Raw genomic sequence first — 21199 nt, 5'->3', positions numbered from 1 at the left:
GCGGTGTGCGTGAGGAACTGCAGGCGGTGTGCGTGAGGAACTGCAGGCGGTGTGCGTGAGGAACTGCAGGCGGTGTGCGTGAGGAACTGCAGGCGGTGTGCGTGAGGAACTGCAGGCGGTGTGCGTGAGGAACTGCAGGTGGCGTGCGTGAGGAACTGCAGGCGGCGTGCGCGTGCGTGAGGAACTGCAGGCGGTGTGCGTGAGGAACTGCAGGTGGTGTGCGTGAGGAACTGCAGGCGGTGTGCGCGTGCGTGAGGAACTGCAGGCGGTGTGCGTGAGGAACTGCAGGTGGTGTGCGTGAGGAACTGCAGGCGGCGTGCGTGAGGAACTGCAGGCGGCATGCGTGAGGAACTGCAGGCGGTGTGCGCGTGCGCGTGCGCGAGGAACTGCAGGTGGTGTGCGCGTGCATGAGGAACTGCAGGCGGTGTGCATGAGGAACTGCAGGCGGTGTGCGTGAGGAACAGCAGGCGGCGTGCGCGAGGAACTGCAGGCGGTGTGCGCGAGGAACTGCAGGCGGTGTGCGCGTGCGTGAGGAACTGCAGGCGGTGTGCGTGAGGAACTGCAGGCGGTGTGCGTGAGGAACTGCAGGCGGTGTGCGTGAGGAACTGCAGGCGGTGTGCGTGAGGAACTGCAGGCGGTGTGCGTGAGGAACTGCAGGTGGTGTGCGTGAGGAACTGCAGGCGGCATGCGTGAGGAACTGCAGGCGGTGTGCGCGTGCGCGAGGAACTGCAGGTGGTGTGCGCGTGCGTGAGGAACTGCAGGCGGTGTGCATGAGGAACTGCAGGCGGTGTGCGTGAGGAACTGCAGGCGGCGTGCGCGAGGAACTGCAGGCGGCGTGCGCGAGGAACTGCAGGCGGTGTGCGCGTGCGTGAGGAACTGCAGGCGGTGTGCGCGTGCGTGAGGAACTGCAGGCGGTGTGCGCGTGCGTGAGGAACTGCAGGCGGTGTGCGCGAGGAACTGCAGGCGGTGTGCGCGTGCGTGAGGAACTGCAGGCGGTGTGCGTGAGGAACTGCAGGCGGTGTGCGGGAGGAACTGCAGGCGGTGTGCGCGTGCGTGAGGAACTGCAGGCGGTGTGCGTGAGGAACTGCAGGTGGTGTGCGTGAGGAACTGCAGGCGGCATGCGTGAGGAACTGCAGGCGGTGTGCGCGTGCGCGAGGAACTGCAGGTGGTGTGCGCGTGCGTGAGGAACTGCAGGCGGTGTGCATGAGGAACTGCAGGCGGTGTGTGTGAGGAACTGCAGGCGGCGTGCGCGAGGAACTGCAGGCGGCGTGCGCGAGGAACTGCAGGCGGTGTGCGCGTGCGTGAGGAACTGCAGGCGGTGTGCGCGTGCGTGAGGAACTGCAGGCGGTGTGCGCGAGGAACTGCAGGCGGTGTGCGCGTGCGTGAGGAACTGCAGGCGGTGTGCGCGAGGAACTGCAGGCGGTGTGCGGGAGGAACTGCAGGCGGTGTGCGGGAGGAACTGCAGGCGGTGTGCGGGAGGAACTGCAGGCGGTGTGCGGGAGGAACTGCAGGCGGTGTGCGGGAGGAACTGCAGGCGGTGTGCGCGTGCGTGAGGAACTGCAGGTGTTGTGCGTGAGGAACTGCAGGCGGTGTGCACGAGGAACAGCAGGCGGCGTGCGTGAGGAACTGCAGGCGGTGTGCGTGAGGAACTGCAGGCGGTGTGCGTGAGGAACTGCAGGCGGTGTGCGTGAGGAACTGCAGGTGGTGTGCGTGTGCGTGAGGAACTGCAGGCGGTGTGCGCGAGGAACTGCAGGCGGTGTGCGTGAGCAACTGCAGGCGGTGTGCGTGAGGAACAGCAGGCGGTGTGCGCGAGGAACAGCAGGCGGTGTGCGCGAGGAACTGCAGGCGGTGTGCGTGAGCAACTGCAGGCGGTGTGCGCGAGGAACTGCAGGCGGTGTGCGTGAGGAAGTGCAGGCAGTGTGCGCGTGTGTAAGGAACTGCATGCGGTGTGCGTGAGGAACTGCAGGCGGTGTGCATGAGGAACTGCAGGCGGTGTGCGTGAGGAACTGCAGGCGGTGTGCGCGAGGAACTGCAGGCGGTGTGCGTGAGCAACTGCAGGCGGTGTGCGTGAGGAACTGCAGGCGGTGTGCGTGAGGAACTGCAGGTGGTGTGCGTGTGCGTGAGGAACTGCAGGCGGTGTGCGCGAGGAACTGCAGGCGGTGTGCGTGAGCAACTGCAGGCGGTGTGCGTGAGGAACTGCAGGCGGTGTGCGCGAGGAACTGCAGGCGGTGTGCGCGAGGAACTGCAGGCGGTGTGCGTGAGGAACTGCAGGCGGTGTGCGTGAGGAACTGCAGGCGGTGTGCGTGAGGAACTGCAGGCGGTGTGCGTGAGGAACTGCAGGCGGTGTGCGCGTGCGTGAGGAATTGCAGGCGGTGTGCGTGAGGAACTGCAGGCGGTGTGCGCATGCGTGAGGAACTGCAGGCGGTGTGCGGGTGCATGAGGAACTGCAGGCGGTGTGCGCGTGCGCGAGGAACTGCAGGCGGTGTGCGCGTGCGTGAGGAACTGCAGGCGGTGTGCGTGAGGAACTGCAGGCGGTGTGCGTGAGGAACTGCAGGCGGTGTGCGTGAGGAACTGCAGGCGGTGTGCGTGAGGAACTGCAGGCGGTGTGCGCGTGCGTGAGGAACTGCAGGCGGTGTGCGCGTGCGTGAGGAACTGCAGGCGGTGTGCGCGTTCGTGAGGAATGGCAGGCGGTGTGCGCGTGCGTGAGGAACTGCAGGCGGTGTGCGTGAGGAACTGCAGGCGGTGTGCGTGAGGAACTGCAGGCGGTGTGCGTGAGGAACTGCAGGCGGTGTGCGTGAGGAACTGCAGGCGGTGTGCGTGAGGAACTGCAGGCGGTGTGCGTGAGGAACTGCAGGCGGTGTGCGCGAGGAACTGCAGGCGGTGTGCGCGAAGAACTGCAGGCGGTGTGCGCGTGCGTGAGGAACTGCAGGCGGTGTGCATGAGGAACTGCAGGCGGTGTGCGCGTGCGTGAGGAACTGCAGGCGGTGTGCGCGTGCGTGAGGAACTGCAGGCGGTGTGCGCGAGCGCGAGAAACTGCAGGCGGTGTGCGCGAGGAACTGCAGGCGGTGTGCGTGAGGAACTGCAGGCGGTGTGCGTGAGGAACTGCAGGCGGTGTGCGTGAGGAACTGCAGGCGGTGTGCGTGAGGAACTGCAGGCGGTGTGCGTGAGGAACTGCAGGCGGTGTGCGTGAGGAACTGCAGGCGGTGTGCGTGAGGAACTGCAGGCGGTGTGCGCGTGCGTGAGGAACTGCAGGCGGTGTGCATGAGGAACTGCAGGCGGTGTGCGCGTGCGTGAGGAACTGCAGGCGGTGTGCGCGAGCGCGAGAAACTGCAGGCGGTGTGCGCGTGCGCGAGGAACTGCAGGCGGTGTGCGCGTGCGTGAGGAACTGCAGGCGGTGTGCGCGTGCGTGAGGAACTGCAGGCGGTGTGCGTGAGGAACTGCAGGCGGTGTGCGCGTGCGTGAGGAATTGCAGGCGGTGTGCGCGTGCGTGAGGAACTGCAGGCGGTGTGCGCGTGCGTGAGGAACTGCAGGCGGTGTGCGTGAGGAACTGCAGGCGGTGTGCGCGTGCGTGAGGAACTGCAGCCGGTGTGCGCGTGCGCGAGGAACTGCAGGCGGCGTGCGCGAGGAACTGCAGGCGGCGTGCGTGTGCGTGAGGAACTGCAGGCGGTGTGCGTGTGCGTGAGGAACTGCAGGCGGTGTGCGTGAGGAACTGCAGGCGGTGTGCGCGTGCGTGAGGAACTGCAGGCGGTGTGCGCGTGCGCGAGGAACTGCAGGCGGTGTGCGCGAGGAACTGCAGGCGGTGTGCGCGAGGAACTGCAGGCGGTGTGCGCGAGGAACTGCAGGCGGTGTGCGCGTGCGTGAGGAACTGCAGGCGGTGTGCGTGAGGAACTGCAGGCGGTGTGCGCGTGCGCGAGGAACTGCAGGCGGTGTGCGCGTGCGCGAGGAACTGCAGGCGGTGTGCGCGTGGAACTGCAGGCGGCGTGCGCGAGGAACTGCAGGCGGCGTGCGCGAGGAACTGCAGGCGGCGTGCGCGAGGAACTGCAGGCGGCGTGCGCGAGGAACTGCAGGCGGCGTGCGCGACGAACTGCAGGCGGCGTGCGCGAGGAACTGCAGGCGGCGTGCGCGAGGAACTGCAGGCGGCGTGCGCGAGGAACTGCAGGCGGCGTGCGCGAGGAACTGCAGGCGGTGTGCGCGTGCGTGAGGAACTGCAGGCGGTGTGCGTGAGGAACTGCAGGCGGTGTGCGCGTGCGTGAGGAACTGCAGGCGGTGTGCGTGAGGAACTGCAGGCGGTGTGCGCGTGCGCGAGGAACTGCAGGCGGTGTGCGCGTGCGCGAGGAACTGCAGGCGGTGTGCGCGTGCGCGAGGAACTGCAGGCGGTGTGCGCGAGGAACTGCAGGCGGTGTGCGTGAGGAACTGCAGGCGATGTGCGCGTGCGTGAGGAACTGCAGGCGGCGTGCGCAAGGAACTGCAGGCGGCGTGCGCGAGGAACTGCAGGCGGCGTGCGCGAGGAACTGCAGGCGGCGTGCGCGAGGAACTGCAGGCGGCGTGCGCGAGGAACTGCAGGCGGCGTGCGCGAGGAACTGCAGGCGGCGTGCGTGAGGAACAGCAGGCAGTGTGCGCGTGCGTGAGGAACTGCAGGCGGCGTGCGCGAGGAACTGCAGGCGGCGTGCGTGAGGAACTGCAGGCGGTGTGCGTGAGGAACTGCAGGCGGTGTGCGCGTGCGCGAGGAACTGCAGGCGGTGTGCGTGAGGAACTGCAGGCGGCGTGCGCGAGGAACTGCAGGCGGCGTGCGCGAGGAACTGCAGGCGGTGTGCGCGAGGAACTGCAGGCGGCGTGCGTGAGGAACTGCAGGCGGCGTGCGCGAGGAACTGCAGGCGGTGTGCGCATGCGTGAGGAACTGCAGGCGGTGTGCGCGTGCGCGAGGAACTGCAGGCGGTGTGCGTGAGGAACTGCAGGCGGTGTGCGCGTGCGTGAGGAACTGCAGGCGGTGTGCGTGAGGAACTGCAGGCGGTGTGCACGTGCGTGAGGAACTGCAGGCGGTGTGCGCGTGCGTGAGGAACTGCAGGCGGTGTGCGTGAGGAACTGCAGGCGGCGTGCGCGTGCGGGAGGAACTGCAGGCGGTGTGCGTGAGGAACTGCAGGCGGTGTGCGCCATGAGGAACTGCAGGCGGTGTGCGCGTGCGTGAGGAAGTCCAGGCTGTGTGCGTGAGGAACTGCAGGCGGTGTGCGCGAGGAACTGCAGGCGGTGTGCGTGAGTAACTGCAGGCGGTGTGCGCGTGCATGAGGAACTGCAGGCGGTGTGCGCGTGCGGGAGGAACTGCAGGCGGCGTGCGCGTGCGGAAGGAACTGCAGGCGGCGTGCGCGTGCGGGAGGAACTGCAGGCGGTGTGCGGGAGGAACTGCAGGCGGTGTGCGCCATGAGGAACTGCAGGCGGTGTGCGCGTGCGTGAGGAACTCCAGGCGGTGTGTGCGAGGAACTGCAGGCGGTGTGCGTGAGGAACTGCAGGCGGTGTGCGCGTGCATGAGGAACTGCAGGCGGTGTGCGCGCGCGTGAGGAACTGCAGGCGTTGTGCGTGAGGAACTGCAGGCGGTGTGCGTGAGGAACTGCAGGCGGTGTGCGCGTGCGTGAGGAACTGCAAGCGGTGTGCGTGAGGAACTGCAGGCGGTGTGCGTGAGGAACTGCAGGCGGCGTGCGTGAGGAACTGCAGGCGGCGTGCGCGTGCGTGAGGAACTGCAGGCGGTGTGCGTGTGCGCGTGCGTGAGGAACTGCAGGCGGTGTGGCTGTCACTCACCGACGAGGCCTCGATTCTTGCACTCCATTATGGTTTGCTCTTAAAGACGACAAAGCCTGCAGTTCCCCTTACACAGCCAGGCAGGGGTCTCTAAGCGGGTGGGAGCTCCCCCCTGCTCTTTTGACCTGCTCGGGACCCATCTCCCTCCGTGCAGCTCCTCACACCGGTGGCCGTGTTAAGCCCGGGGGAAGGAGCTGGTGACATCCGGGGGAGAGAATAAAGTGCGGGTGCTCCGTGAGGTGGGCATCTTCCCGCCTCAGCACCAAGTTCCCAGCCCACCCCCCCCCCCCCGTATTGTATGTACGAAAATGTTCTGATGTTGTTTTGCTTAATAAAGAAAATTAAAAAACTATGATGCTAATGTGTGTTCTGTTGTAGGTAGGTATTGTCATAGCAGTCAGTGGATGGTTACCCTGTCAGGCTGGGAAAGCCCAAGAGGTATATGAATACCGAATATAAATGGCACAGTCATTGGGGCTGGTGAAGTAATTCGGCGAAGCCTTACGTGGGTAACACACGGCAATGCTGTTGGGCTCTTAACTATGGTCATGCGGCCGGGGAGGTGGTGGAAGAGAGTTGATAAATCTTAGGTTAAAAAAAATAAAGCTGTGGACTGGTTTTTCCCCACAGTCTATTTGGAGAGGGGGATACAGTGGGCTCTTAGCGCACCCTTTAACGCAACCTACAGTTATACGCACACCGCACGATATATGTATATAGATGGGATCCTGGTTCAATTCCCAGTATCGGCACCTTGTGACCTTGGGCAAGTTTCCCTGTACCTCAGTTGCCAATAACCAGCATCTTAGCAAGGACTGTCTGTAAATACCAAATGTCCTATATTGTAAATGTGAAGCACTTTGACTAGTCCCATTGGGAGAAAAGCCCTATAAGAAATAAACTTGTTAAAGTGGTTATCACTGCTACCCAATTTTTGCTCAATTTTATTACAAAAACCTTTTCCCCTCTACTATATGAGCTAACACAGTACAGATTTTTCTAGTTTGCAGGAGAGAAACGCCAGCAGTTTCTGTAGCAAAGTGTGGTGATTAGTATATTTTGTTGAGGGTAGTGTCAGACAAGCTATTACAACTTGAAAGTGACACAATGGACAGATACACATAGCCAAACCCTCGGCACACTCACCTCACTAGAACTCGAGGCTCCACTGCGGTCAGAGAGTCATACACCATCACATAGTCTCCATAAGGGGTTTTACATGGCTCCATTTTGAAGGTTTTGAAGTTGAGGCGGATCACATGATCAGGATCTGCACGAAGCGCCCATTGGCACAGAGTATTTGCAGGGTACGGAGAGTTGGGAAAACCAGAAGTGGAAAACTTTGTCACATCTCCAGTTTTGGTGTGCAGAAAAAAAGTGCGTCCACCTGGGGGAGAAGGAAGACAGTAGATGAGTAGATTACCCTAAAAATAATGAGACCCCAGTTAATCAGTTTGACATTTCACATGCAGATGGCAGCAAAAAAAAGACAATAGGCCCAAAAGCTGCTGAAGGAATAGCATCATGGTAAGGATAGTGCCCTTGATTTGGGTGTACATGATTCAGATTCCAGTGCCAGCTCTAATTTTATCATTCTCTCAGGCTCCAACATTAGGCACGTTCTACGCCTGTCTATACAAGGGCCGCGCGCGCGCACGGCAGGGAAAGGGGAGTCGACAGACAGCGGCGAAGATGAGGAAAATCATCTTTTTTTGCGGCGCTGCCTGCGCTCAAATGTATGTATGCATGTGTATGTGTGTATGTGTGTGTGTGTGTGTATGTGTGTGTGTGTGTGTGTGTGGTCCAATACATTTTCTTTTTACGAATGTTTTTTTTTAATAAATATTAACACACACACACACACACACACACACACACACACACACACACACACACACACACACACACACACACACACACACACACACACACACACACACACACACACACACACTGTATATAACAGCCTTAAGATTGAAAGCTCTGAAGCAGAGATTCAGTACCTGTAAAATTCTATACGCCGAGCTGATTATATAGTCAGTGCTCAGAAAACATGATTATTATATTTACGTTACTATAGCACGTCCCACCATCCACAGACAGATGTAAGGCCCCTTTACGACTGCACAGATAGAAAAGGCCACTGAGCAAGTTCATATACCACGTTTTTATATATCTATCTGTAGGGTCTAATCGTCACCCAATTACCCAAACTAAACAAAAAAAAAACTAGTGTGACAACCATATTTTTTTATGCATATTAGACAATATGTTAATAAGTGAAATATCAGAAGTTTACACTTACTGTCCCTGAACTTTCTCGCCAACTCGATATCAACAGCTGTGAGACAGAGAGACTGGATTAAGCAATGGAAGGGATGATGATATTTAAAGCACATTTACATTCACTTTTTTTTTTTTTTTAGCTGTAAAGCATGTGACAATTTATAATTATACATTCTTAACCAAGCTGGCAATCATTTGGTGCTCCTGTTATAAATCTGTAAAATCCTTAGTATGTGCCTAACAATGGTCGCCTATGAGTTTCAATCAATCCTTCAGTCAAGTGTAGCTCAGCAGCTACAATGTATCCTGATATTACATGAGTAACATTATCTAGTGCAGGGGTGCGCAAAACTTTTTTTGCTGCGCCCCCTCTGCCTTTTCACCTCCGGTGGTGCGCGATACGCGACACCTCCCCCCCCCCTCTCCCCACGGGTCATGTCGCCGCGTTGCCATGGACACGAATCCTGACAATGGCAGAGACGAAGTAAGTTTAGAGTTGCAGGGGCCTCACGCAATCCCCCCCGCATTTAATTTAAATGCCTGGGGGAAGAGCGCGGGTCCCCTGAAATGCCGCGTCCCGCCAGAAATATCTCGCACCCCCACTATGCGCACCGCTGATCTAGTGTTAAAGTTCACAGCTCCTAATGGGACATTGGCAACAAATTACCACAGTAAGGAAAGTGCCGGCACTGCTTGGGAGGTGGACTAAAACCTGCTATGGAAATCAAAGGATGCATAAAAACACATTAAATATGGCATTTAGAGTTGAATAAAAAAAATTTAAAACAGGTCACTATTATCTAATAGTACAGAACTGATTTATTATAAAAAATAAAAACACACAATATTTCATGTTTTGCTGCTTTACCTTCCTGATACCGTGTTATGCTATTTCTTAAGAAGTGATTTTCCTTTCCATTTCAGGATTTTAAAAAAAGAACTATAAAAGAGAGCTAAGTTACGGTTAAAGGATTTCATCATGAAATGCAGTAGTATGAATAGAGGTATGGATTAGGTTTAGGCATAAAACTTGATCTGAGCTAGTGTTAACATGACAGTACTATTATACTGCTTCATAATATAGCAGTTTTATTAATAACTATTTTCCAATGTGTCACCTATTTGTTCAGCTTTGCGTTTCCTCTGCTTGTTTCCAGCCTGCTCACTGGCTGCCTGTAGGACTAGAATGAGCTCCAGTTTTCTGGAGGAGAATCTGTCTCTGTCCCTCTCTAAACAGAATGCCGTGTTGGAGGTCATACTTACGGAATGCCACAAGAGAATCCACAGACAGCAGCGAGTGATGACGCAGATAAACAGTTTTCACCTTTAGCTCAGACATGGCCTTTTCCAGTGCAGCTTCTCGATAAGCCGGTACTGCAAATTCAGCCCAGTAATATGCAATTATACTGCCTTCACTGGAAGGGGGAGAAAAAAAAGAAAGAAAAAAAAAAGATGCAGATCATTAGCAATTTCATCACCATGCTGTTTCAGGGACATGAATAGCATTGAGATTACTATATGTGGCCTGGGTTCCCCGGTTTGACTTTTACCTCTGCTGCAAATTGGGAGAAGGGGGGGGTTGCTGCTGGGCGAGAGCAGAGAAGAGAGAGCTCAGGGCGCCGCCATGTTAGATACGCGCACGCACGGCCAGTAGCTGCCGAGATTTGTGGCGGCCATTACAGGTAGCGCACGTGGCGCCAATGATAAGAGGGTTTCCCGGGGACTACAGCCCCCAGAAGGCCACAGGGCTGCGGAGTCAGGTGGCTAGGCCTGACCAATAGAGTGTTAGGATTCCCTGCTGAGGCAGTTGATACAGTTGGAGCTCTGAGGGCTTGCGGGCAGTTGGAGCTGGGACACAGCTAGGGGAGGTTGTATAGATGCAGGGGTCTGTGACCCTCTACACTAGGCCAGAGATCCCCTAGGCCCCAACTCACCCTAGATTGTGGCTGCTTTAGGGAAGGCCCTTTCAGTTAGGGATTCTGCCCTTTTAGTGATTAGTCAGCGTAGGGCCACAGCGGTTTCCTTTGAACTATTGCAACTGCAGTCTGGGACTAGACTGCAAGAGAGGGACACATCTTTTGGGGACACTTATTGGGTGAAGTGACCAAGGGACACCTTTGGTACTCTGGACACTGTGTGGGGATACACGGTGGTTGGACAACGCCCTGCGCGGCGAGGTATAGCTGTAACTAGGGTGACCATCCGTACCGGTTTTACCGGTACAGTCCCGGTTTTTCGGGAGCTGTACCGTTTTTCTGTGCGTACCGGTAATGTCCCGGATTTTCCTCATGTGTCCCTGTTTTTTTGTCGCCGGCGGTTCGTTGTGCGCGGTGCGCGAGTCTGCGGCGGCGCGGAGGAGGAGACTGCAGCAGCCCGGCTGGTAAGTTTTTTTTTTTTTTTACTGCCAGGGGTTGGGCTTGTGTTACGGGTCTTGCTGATTGGATGCGGCCCGTCATTGTACAATGTCCCGCCCCCCTCGGCATTAAGCCCCGCCCCCGGCATCATCCTTCACCAAGGCCCTGTATTGGTATAGTATGTGTGAATGGAAGGAAGGGTGCCGTGGGGGGGGGAGAGGCAGCGTGCCTGGGAGGGGGGGAGAGAGGCAGCGTGCCTGGGGGGGGGGAGAGGCAGCGTGCCTGGGGGGGGGGGAGAGGCAGCGTGCCTGGGGGGGGGGGAGAGGCAATAACGGTGCAGGAGATTGGATGTTTCCTGCAGGGGGAGGCAATTTAAGTATTGAATCTGCAGCAGGACCGCAGGGGATTGGATGATGCCAGAGGTGAGGTGGGAGGGGAGGAGTGAAGTGATGTCAGTGATGTCAGTGATGTCAGTGTCGTGACATTCACTGCCACGCGGAGGATCGGAGAGGAGCAAGTGTCAGAGAGCTGCTGCACATTTGCTTTGGCCTTTGTCTGACTGTGTCTCAAAATCCACCTCCTAGGAGCAGAGCTGAGCTAATAATTACTGTAAGTAGTAGCAACATATATTTTTAATATAAATACAACCCTATTTGTTATTTCCCCTATTTATTTTGCAAATTGTAGTACACAAGGTCAGGTCAGAATGTTCAATTTTAAAAAAAGTCTTAATTGTACTTAATGCCTTCATTTTTTATTTAATGTCAATTCATTGTTTATTTCATTTTAATTAATGTCAATTATTTAATTTTAATGGTCATTTTTTATTAATTGAAATTCTTTAATTTTAATGTCTTCATTATTTAAGTAATTTTAATTAATGTTAATTGTTTATTAAGTCCAGTAGAGATTAGAAAGTAGATTTCAGGCTGCGAAGTAAAGTGGTATGTTTTATTCATTTCTGATACTGAAATCCCTTTTTACTTAATAGAATTTATGTTGAAGTTAAACTGTAAAAAAGACATTATGATTTTTTTTTCTTATGCTGCTGTCTAGATATATAACTATATTGCATTAAAATGCTGATTTCCAATTACATTTTTTGCACCCTTTTTCTTGCAGCGTGGGCACTCACAACGGACGTTGTGGTGTCGGCCACGAGGCAGACTTTTCACAGACTACCAGTCCTCACAGACCTTGGGTAAGTACAGAATATAAAAATAATTTTTAAAAAATGTTGTTTTTGAAAAAAAAAACTGTTTTACAAAACACTCTGTCTCTCTCTCACTCTGTCTCTGTCTCACTCTGTCTCACTCTGTCTCTCTCTCACTCTGTCTCTGTCTCACTCTGTCTCACTCTGTCTCTCTCTCACTCTGTCTCTGTCTCACTCTGTCTCACTCTGTCTCTCTCTCACTCTGTCTCTCTCTCACTCTGTCTCACTCTGTCTCTCTCTCACTCTGTCTCTCTCTCACTCTGTCTCTCTCTCACTCTGTCTCTCTCTCACTCTGTCTCTCTCTCACTCTGTCTCTCTCTCACTCTGTCTCTCTCTCACTCTGTCTCTCTCACTCTGTCTCTCTCACTCTGTCTCTCTCACTCTGTCTCTCTCACTCTGTCTCTCTCACTCTGTCTCTCTCACTCTGTCTCTCTCACTCTGTCTCTCTCACTCTGTCTCTCTCACTCTGTCTCTCTCACTCTGTCTCTCTCACTCTGTCTCTCTCACTCTGTCTCTCTCACTCTGTCTCTCTCACTCTGTCTCTCTCACTCTGTCTCTCTCACTCTGTCTCTCTCACTCTGTCTCTCTCACTCTCTCACTCTCACTCTCTCACTCTCTCTCTCTCACTCTGTCTCTCTCTCACTCTGTCTCTCTCTCACTCTGTCTCTCTCTCACTCTGTCTCTCTCTCACTCTGTCTCTCTCTCACTCTGTCTCTCTCTCACTCTGTCTCTCTCTCACTCTGTCTCTCTCTCACTCTGTCTCTCTCTCACTCTGTCTCTCTCTCACTCTGTCTCTCTCTCACTCTGTCTCTCTCTCACTCTGTCTCTCTCTCACTCTGTCTCTCTCTCACTCTGTCTCTCTCTCTCACTCTGTCTCTCTCTCTCACTCTGTCTCTCTCTCTCACTCTGTCTCTCTCTCTCACTCTGTCTCTCTCTCTCACTCTGTCTCTCTCTCTCACTCTGTCTCTCTCTCTCACTCTGTCTCTCTCTCTCACTCTGTCTCTCTCTCTCACTCTGTCTCTCTCTCTCACTCTGTCTCTCTCTCTCACTCTGTCTCTCTCTCTCACTCTGTCTCTCTCTCTCACTCTGTCTCTCTCTCACTCTCACTCTGTCACTCTCTCACTCTCACTCTGTCACTCTCTCACTCTCACTCTGTCACTCTCTCACTCTCACTCTGTCACTCTCTCACTCTCACTCTGTCACTCTGTCACTCTCTCACTCTGTCACTCTCTCACTCTCTCACTCTCTCACTCTGTCACTCTGTCACTCTGTCACTCTCTCACTCTGTCACTCTGTCTCTCTCACTCTGTCTCTCTCTCACTCTGTCTCTCTCTCACTCTGTCTCTCTCTCACTCTGTCTCTCTCTCACTCTGTCTCTCTCTCACTCTGTCTCTCTCTCACTCTGTCTCTCTCTCACTCTGTCTCTCTCTCACTCTGTCTCTCTCTCACTCTGTCTCTCTCTCACTCTGTCTCTCTCTCACTCTGTCTCTCTCTCACTCTGTCTCTCTCTCACTCTGTCTCTCTCTCACTCTGTCTCTCTCTCACTCTGTCTCTCTCTCACTCTGTCTCTCTCACTCTGTCTCTCTCACTCTGTCTCTCTCACTCTGTCTCTCTCACTCTGTCTCTCTCACTCTGTCTCTCTCACTCTGTCTCTCTCACTCTGTCTCTCTCACTCTGTCTCTCTCACTCTGTCTCTCTCACTCTGTCTCTCTCACTCTGTCTCTCTCACTCTGTCTCTCTCACTCTGTCTCTCTCACTCTGTCTCTCTCACTCTGTCTCTCTCACTCTGTCTCTCTCACTCTGTCTCTCTCACTCTGTCTCTCTCACTCTGTCTCTCTCACTCTGTCTCTCTCACTCTGTCTCTCTCACTCTGTCTCTCTCACTCTGTCTCTCTCACTCTGTCTCTCTCACTCTGTCTCTCTCACTCTGTCTCTCTCACTCTGTCTCTCTCACTCTGTCTCTCTCACTCTGTCTCTCTCACTCTGTCTCTCTCTCTCACTCTGTCTCTCTCTCTCACTCTCACTCTGTCACTCTCACTCTGTCACTCTGTCTCTCTCACTCTGTCTCTGTCACTCTGTCTCTGTCACTCTGTCTCTCTCACTCTGTCTCTCTCACTCTGTCTCTCTCACTCTGTCTCTCTCACTCTGTCTCTCTCACTCTGTCTCTCTCACTCTGTCTCTCTCACTCTGTCTCTCTCACTCTGTCTCTCTCACTCTGTCTCTCTCACTCTGTCTCTCTCACTCTGTCTCTCTCACTCTGTCTCTCTCACTCTCACTCTCACTCTGTCTCTCTCTCACTCTCACTCTGTCTCTCTCTCACTCTCACTCTGTCTCTCTCTCACTCTGTCTCTCTCTTTCACTCTGTCTCTCTCTTTCACTCTGTCTCTCTCTTTCACTCTGTCTCTCTCTTTCACTCTGTCTCTCTCTTTCACTCTGTCTCTCTCTCACTCTGTCTCTCTCTGTCTCTCTCTCACTCTGTCTCTCTCTCACTCTGTCTCTCTCTCACTCTGTCTCTCTCTCACTCTGTCTCTCTCTCACTCTGTCTCTCTCTCACTCTGTCTCTCTCTCACTCTGTCTCTCTCTCACTCTGTCTCTCTCTCACTCTGTCTCTCTCTCACTCTGTCTCTCTCTCACTCTGTCTCTCTCTCACTCTGTCTCTCTCTCACTCTGTCTCTCTCTCACTCTGTCTCTCTCTCACTCTGTCTCTCTCTCACTCTGTCTCTCTCTCACTCTCACTCTGTCACTCTCTCACTCTCACTCTGTCTCTCTCTCACTCTCACTCTGTCTCTCTCTCACTCTGTCTCTCTCTCACTCTGTCTCTCTCTCACTCTGTCTCTCTCTCACTCTGTCTCTCTCTCACTCTGTCTCTCTCTCACTCTGTCTCTCTCTCACTCTGTCTCTCTCTCACTCTGTCTCTCTCTCTCACTCTGTCTCTCTCTCTCACTCTGTCTCTCTCTCACTCTGTCTCACTCTCACTCTGTCTCTCTCTCACTCTGTCTCTCTCTCACTCTCACTCTGTCACTCTCTCACTCTCACTCTGTCTCTCTCTCACTCTCACTCTGTCTCACTCTCACTCTGTCTCTCTCTCACTCTGTCTCTCTCTCACTCTGTCTCTCTCTCACTCTGTCTCTCTCTCACTCTGTCTCTCTCTCACTCTGTCTCTCTCTCACTCTGTCTCTCTCTCACTCTGTCTCTCTCTCACTCTGTCTCTCTCTCTCACTCTGTCTCTCTCTCTCACTCTGTCTCTCTCTCACTCTGTCTCTCTCTCTCACTCTGACTCTGTCTCTCTCTCTCACTCTGTCTCTCTCTCTCACTCTCTCTCACTCTCACTCTGTCTCTCTCTCACTCTCACTCTGTCACTCTCTCACTCTCACTCTGTCACTCTCTCACTCTCACTCTGTCACTCTCTCACTCTCACTCTGTCACTCTCTCACTCTCACTCTGTCACTCTCTCACTCTCACTCTGTCACTCTCTCACTCTGTCACTCTCTCACTCTGTCACTCTCTCACTCTGTCACTCTCTCTCTCTCACTCTGTCTCTCTCTCACTCTGTCTCTCTCTCACTCTGTCTCTCTCTCACTCTGTCTCTCTCTCACTCTGTCTCTCTCTCACTCTGTCTCTCTCTCACTCTGTCTCTCTCTCACTCTGTCTCTCTCTCACTCTGTCTCTCTCTCACTCTGTCTCTCTCTCACTCTGTCTCTCTCTCACTCTGTCTCTCTCTCACTCTGTCTCTCTCTCACTCTGTCTCTCTCTCACTCTGTCTCTCTCTCACTCTGTCTCTCTCACTCTGTCTCTCTCACTCTGTCTCTCTCACTCTGTCTCTCTCACTCTGTCTCTCTCACTCTGTCTCTCTCACTCTGTCTCTCTCACTCTGTCTCTCTCACTCTGTCTCTCTCTCACTCTGTCTCTCTCTCACTCTGTCTCTCTCTCACTCTGTCTCTCTCTCACTCTGTCTCTCTCTCACTCTGTCTCTCTCTCACTCTGTCTCTCTCTCACTGTCTCTCTCTCTCTCTCACTCTGTCTCACTCTCACTCTGTCTCTCTCTCACTCTGTCACTCTGTCTCTCTCTCACTCTGTCACTCTGTCTCTCTCACTCTGTCTCTCTCACTCTGTCTCTGTCACTCTGTCTCTCTCACTCTGTCTCTCTCACTCTGTCTCTGTCACTCTGTCTCTCTCACTCTGTCTCTCTCACTCTGTCTCTCTCACTCTGTCTCTCTCACTCTCTCACTCTCACTCTGTCTCTCACTCTCTCACTCTCACTCTGTCTCTCTCTCACTCTCACTCTGTCTCTCTCACTCTGTCTCTGTCACTCTGTCTCTCTCACTCTGTCTCTCTCACTCTGTCTCTCTCACTCTGTCTCTCTCACTCTGTCTCTCTCACTCTGTCTCTCTCACTCTGTCTCTCACTCTCTCACTCTCACTCTGTCTCTCTCTCACTCTCACTCTGTCTCTCTCTTTCACTCTGTCTCTCTCTTTCACTCTGTCTCTCTCTTTCACTCTGTCTCTCTCTTTCACTCTGTCTCTCTCTTTCACTCTGTCTCTCTCTTTCACTCTGTCTCTCTCTCACTCTGTCTCTCTCTCACTCTGTCTCTCTCTCACTCTGTCTCTCTCTCACTCTGTCTCTCTCTCACTCTGTCTCACTCTCACTCTGTCACTCTGTCACTCTGTCTCTCTCTCACTCTGTCTCTCTCTCACTCTGTCTCTCTCTCACTCTGTCTCTCTCTCACTCTGTCTCTCTCTCACTCTGTCTCTCTCTCACTCTGTCTCTCTCTCACTCTGTCTCTCTCTCACTCTGTCTCTCTCTCACTCTGTCTCTCTCTCACTCTGTCTCTCTCTCACTCTGTCTCTCTCTCACTCTGTCTCTCTCTCACTCTGTCTCTCTCTCACTCTGTCTCTCTCTCACTCTGTCTCTCTCTCACTCTGTCTCTCTCTTTCACTCTGTCTCTCTCTTTCACTCTGTCTCTCTCTTTCACTCTGTCTCTCTCTTTCACTCTGTCTCTCTGTCTCTCTCTCACTCTGTCTCTCTGTCTCTCTCTCACTCTCACTCTGTCTCTCTCTCACTCTGTCTCTCTCTCACTCTGTCTCTGTCTCACTCTGTCACTCTCTCACTCTCACTCTGTCTCTCTCTCACTCTGTCTCTCTCTCACTCTGTCTCTCTCTCACTCTGTCTCTCTCTCACTCTGTCTCTCTCTCACTCTGTCTCTCTCTCACTCTGTCTCTCTCTCACTCTCACTCTGTCTCTGTCTCTCTCTCACTCTGTCTCTCTCTCACTCTGTCTCTCTCTCACTCTGTCTCTCTCTCACTCTGTCTCTCTCTCACTCTGTCTCTCTCTCACTCTGTCTCTCTCTCACTCTGTCTCTCTCTCACTCTGTCTCTCTCTCACTCTGTCTCTCTCTCACTCTGTCTCTCTCTCACTCTGTCTCTCTCTCACTCTGTCTCTCTCTCACTCTGTCTCTCTCACTCTGTCTCTCTCACTCTGTCTCTCTCTCACTCTGTCTCTCTCTCACTCTGTCTCTCTCTCACTCTCACTCTGTCTCTCTCTCACTCTCACTCTGTCACTCTCTCACTCTCACTCTGTCTCACTCTCACTCTGTCTCACTCTCACTCTGTCTCACTCTCACTCTGTCTCACTCTCACTCTGTCTCACTCTCACTCTGTCTCACTCTCACTCTGTCTCACTCTCACTCTGTCTCACTCTCACTCTGTCTCACTCTCACTCTGTCTCACTCTCACTCTGTCTCACTCTCACTCTCTCTCACTCTCACTCTCTCTCACTCTCTCTCACTCTGTCTCTCTCTCTCACTCTGTCTCTCTCTCTCACTCTGTCTCTCTCTCTCACTCTGTCTCTCTCTCTCACTCTGTCTCTCTCTCACTCTGTCTCACTCTCACTCTGTCTCTCTCTCACTCTGTCTCTCTCTCACTCTGTCTCTCTCTCACTCTGTCTCTCTCTCACTCTCACTCTGTCACTCTCTCACTCTCACTCTGTCTCTCTCTCACTCTCACTCTGTCTCTCTCTCACTCTGTCTCTCTCTCACTCTGTCTCTCTCTCACTCTGTCTCTCTCTCACTCTGTCTCTCTCTCACTCTGTCTCTCTCTCACTCTGTCTCTCTCTCACTCTGTCTCTCTCTCACTCTGTCTCTCTCTCACTCTGTCTCTCTCTCACTCTGTCTCTCTCTCACTCTGTCTCTCTCTCACTCTGTCTCTCTCTCACTCTGTCTCTCTCTCACTCTGTCTCTCTCTCACTCTGTCTCTCTCTCACTCTGTCTCTCTCTTTCACTCTGTCTCTCTCTTTCACTCTGTCTCTCTGTCTCTCTCTCACTCTGTCTCTCTGTCTCTCTCTCACTCTGTCTCTCTCTCACTCTGTCTCTCTCTCACTCATCATGAAAAAAAGATAAGTTAGAAAATGCCTTCAAAATATCTGCTGGAGTTGTCTCCTATTTCTCCTATTTCTCTTCTCCTTTTCCTTCTTCTCCTTCTCCTATGTTCTAACTTCTATTTTTTTTTGCTCTTCTTTTCCGTTTGAGAGGAGGGAGTCCCACACCTCTTCAGCCACACACCAGGAACGGAACGCTGGATTGCTTACAGACGCTCAGAGGCGGATACAGTCGTGGATTGCAGCCACTGATTTATCTGGTAAGTACCGCAACCATATTTGAACAAGGGGCTTAGACATTTTATTTGACGGTTACATAAACATTGTTTGTGGTTGTTATTGGTATTCTATTTTTTTTGTGTTGTGTTAAGAATTGGAAATACATTTTGAAGTAGTAATTCCCTCCGAACTGGGCATTCCTGGCCAATAATGCCCTGGCTGTAAGAGTTGAAGGGCCCAAGCAAAGCCCCCACCTCTATACAAACAAACACTGCAGGGGCATCACGTGATGCCACATTGCCATGGCAACATGTCAGTGCCTCGTTGTCATGGCAACATGTCAGTGCCTCGTTGTCATGGCAAAGGGGGGCATCATGTGATGTAATTTGTTTTATAATTTTTTTTTGAATGTGTCCCGGTTTTTCATTTTGAAAATCTGGTCACCCTAGCTGTAACCATTAGTATTGCTATTGCTCACAGTTAACTTTATTATTATAATCTGTGGACTTATTAATAGTTCCTGCTCGGGGTTATCCCATACAATAGGGATCACGTGCAAGTGGAGGCGCTGCCACTCTGTATATTCGTTACCCCAGGCTCCCAGTAGCGGAGGCTCAGATCCCTGTGAGACGACAGGTACCGCCAGAACTAGTAGACCCTTCAAACTAGAGGGAAAGAGGGCTACATATTAGTCAAAAAGTGTAAACACAACTCAATGGACTGCACATTTATTTATTTTTAAAATGTGCTACCAGGAATAATACATTGAGAGTTACCTCTCGTTTTCAAGTATGCCCTGGGCACAGAGTTAGGCTTGTTTTATAGTTGGCACTGGTGCGAGTGCGGGCGCGCACCCGGCATTGCGCATGCACGTGGCGCGCACGTTGAGTTTATATAGTTGTAAGTGGTGGCGTGATCGTTTATAAAAAATAAACATTTAAAGTGTATTGTGGTTTTTAAAACTTTAAATTAATCAAATAGTTGTATTTTTAATGGAAACATAGGAGCAAACCTGTGCGCAATTCAGCTAGTTTTTCCTCAATCTGTATTGCAGTATCACAGTGATTGGCTAAAGAGCGTGACGTGCAACGGCAGCAGCGCGAAAAGATACTTTTCAGGTCTTTCTCCCGATCTTCCGGCTCAACGCTCACTGCCGTGCCTTAAGATGACAAATAATACATGGTCACGCTGCTTGGAGCTGTCTGAGGGGTGTGGACTTTGTGTGCGGTGTCAAGGATAGTGTATGGCTCCGTGTGCCGAGCTGTGCTAGGTGAGGCGTTCCGTGCTGGGTAGCCTTTATACCAGTGAGTTAAAGGCGTTATATTTACTACGTGTAACAGGCAGAAACCACTGCCTGCCAGATCGGGGTGAGAGCCCGTTGGAATTCCCATTACTATTGGCGACACGGAAGGGACCTCTGGATACAGCAGTTGCATGCTACACTACAGATGAGTATCTGTTTGATGACAGCAGCCACCACAGTTCCTTTGTGTACTAACCAGTTCATTCGTCCCTCAGCTGTTCTGAAAAGTTTACAGATTGTCTCCAATGAGGGTTTTTTACTCATTTGAAGCGAGTGCCAGTCCTGTTGGCCACTCTAGTTTGTAATAAAGATTCTACTTTTTTATACATGTAACCCTCTTTCCTGTTAACATAGAAAGGCTACTAATGCTGTATATACCTGCTTGCTCAGCAAGATCTGAGCCTCCGCTAACTGGGGGCCTGGAGCAACAATAAGTAATCTGACCTCGCCTCCACCCGCCCAGGATCCCCAATAAGTGAGATGCCCCTGGACAAGAATAACAATGACCATCCACAACTCTGGAACCTTTTACTATATGGAGCATAGACATATGTAAGCAGATATGGATATAACAATGAACAGCATATGCATATAGAATGTATTGATAACCTTGCAATAATATAATGCGCACACAATAGATATTGTCCTTGACAAGGTAACCTTTGTACCAGTGGCTCTGGCCACGCTCCACCCTGGAGTAATGTCCCTTTCCCACCACCGCGTGCACCCCACACCGTGTCCAATGTACTGGACCAGTCCGTTGGTCACTTTATCCTTAGTGTCCCCAAGAACCTCAACCCCAAGGCGGGATCAGCGCCTGTAGGTACAGGTGTTGGTGCACTTATAATAATACTTTCCGGGCGCTCCAGCACCCGGTAACTGTACTTCAAAAAGGATCCGCCGATCTAGCATGGTAGCTCTCCGTTGATTCCTCACGCACAGGGAATCTCACACGAGTCTTTACTTGCGTCCAGTAGCTTGATCCCAAACTACCGACCACCAGGCAGCGCAGGAAGATACTGTATCCCTGTCTGCTACTATCAGTAAAGGGTATGCTGTCCCCATCTGTGGCTGTTCCCTGCAGTACCACAATCTGGTGGTGACTCAGGGCCTGCACTGGGGCCTAGGGGTAATTCCTGGCCTATGCAGTGAGTCACTGACCCCCTGCAATACACACCTCCTCTCCCCTTGCTCTCCCAGGACACACTGGCTAGCGTGGTCTCTGCTGCACGCTTCCCTTTCCTGCCTGACAGCCAATCCTCAACGCCTATTCGTTCCCTGCCTTCATGTGGCCCTGCTGAGGCGCATGGGAATTTTAGTCCCAGCTCAGAGCCTCTTCTCTATTGGCCAGCCGTTCGCGCGCTTGTCCTGCACCTGTACGACATACCAGGGGCCTCCAGTCGCACACCTGCACTGCGCATGCGCAACGACCAAACATGGCGGCGCCCTGTACTAGCCGGGCCGCCGCAGAGCCTCCGGAGTACTCCCTGCTCGGCCCCCACCTTCCAGAATTGCCGGCGGGTCTCCCGCTCGACTCCGGCGGCACTTGCGATCACCCACGCAGCGGAGGTAACGAGGGGGGCCAGGCGAACCCCATTACATACAGTATTATGCTATGGAGCTTCTGTATGTGTATATATGTACATCTACACACACACACACC

General features: G+C 53.1%; 1 protein-coding gene and 1 long non-coding RNA gene across 3 annotated transcripts in view; one reads left to right on the top strand and one right to left on the bottom strand.

The window, feature by feature from the left end:
* The window catches only part of ST14 (ST14 transmembrane serine protease matriptase), a 116085-nt gene that overhangs the window by 46668 nt on the left and 48218 nt on the right, over positions 1 to 21199 (bottom strand). For both annotated transcript variants that reach the window (XM_075603353.1, XM_075603354.1), the window contains exons 5-7: positions 9340 to 9491; positions 8096 to 8131; positions 6937 to 7177 (exon numbers count right to left, since the gene is read on the bottom strand). In XM_075603353.1, coding sequence (XP_075459468.1) covers positions 6937 to 7177; positions 8096 to 8131; positions 9340 to 9491 — 429 coding nt within the window. The remainder of the gene's footprint in view (positions 1 to 6936; positions 7178 to 8095; positions 8132 to 9339; positions 9492 to 21199) is intronic.
* On the top strand, positions 10775 to 19593 carry LOC142496654 (uncharacterized). The gene is made up of 4 exons (XR_012802074.1): positions 10775 to 11039; positions 11553 to 11631; positions 18166 to 18274; positions 19288 to 19593. It is a non-coding gene; the product is annotated as an uncharacterized LOC142496654 (long non-coding RNA).

This window comes from Ascaphus truei, chromosome 6, assembly GCF_040206685.1.
Source record: "Ascaphus truei isolate aAscTru1 chromosome 6, aAscTru1.hap1, whole genome shotgun sequence".
Lineage (NCBI taxonomy): Eukaryota > Metazoa > Chordata > Amphibia > Anura > Ascaphidae > Ascaphus > Ascaphus truei.
The sequence above is the reverse complement of the archived record's forward strand: the minus strand, read 5'-3'. Positions and strand labels throughout refer to the sequence as shown.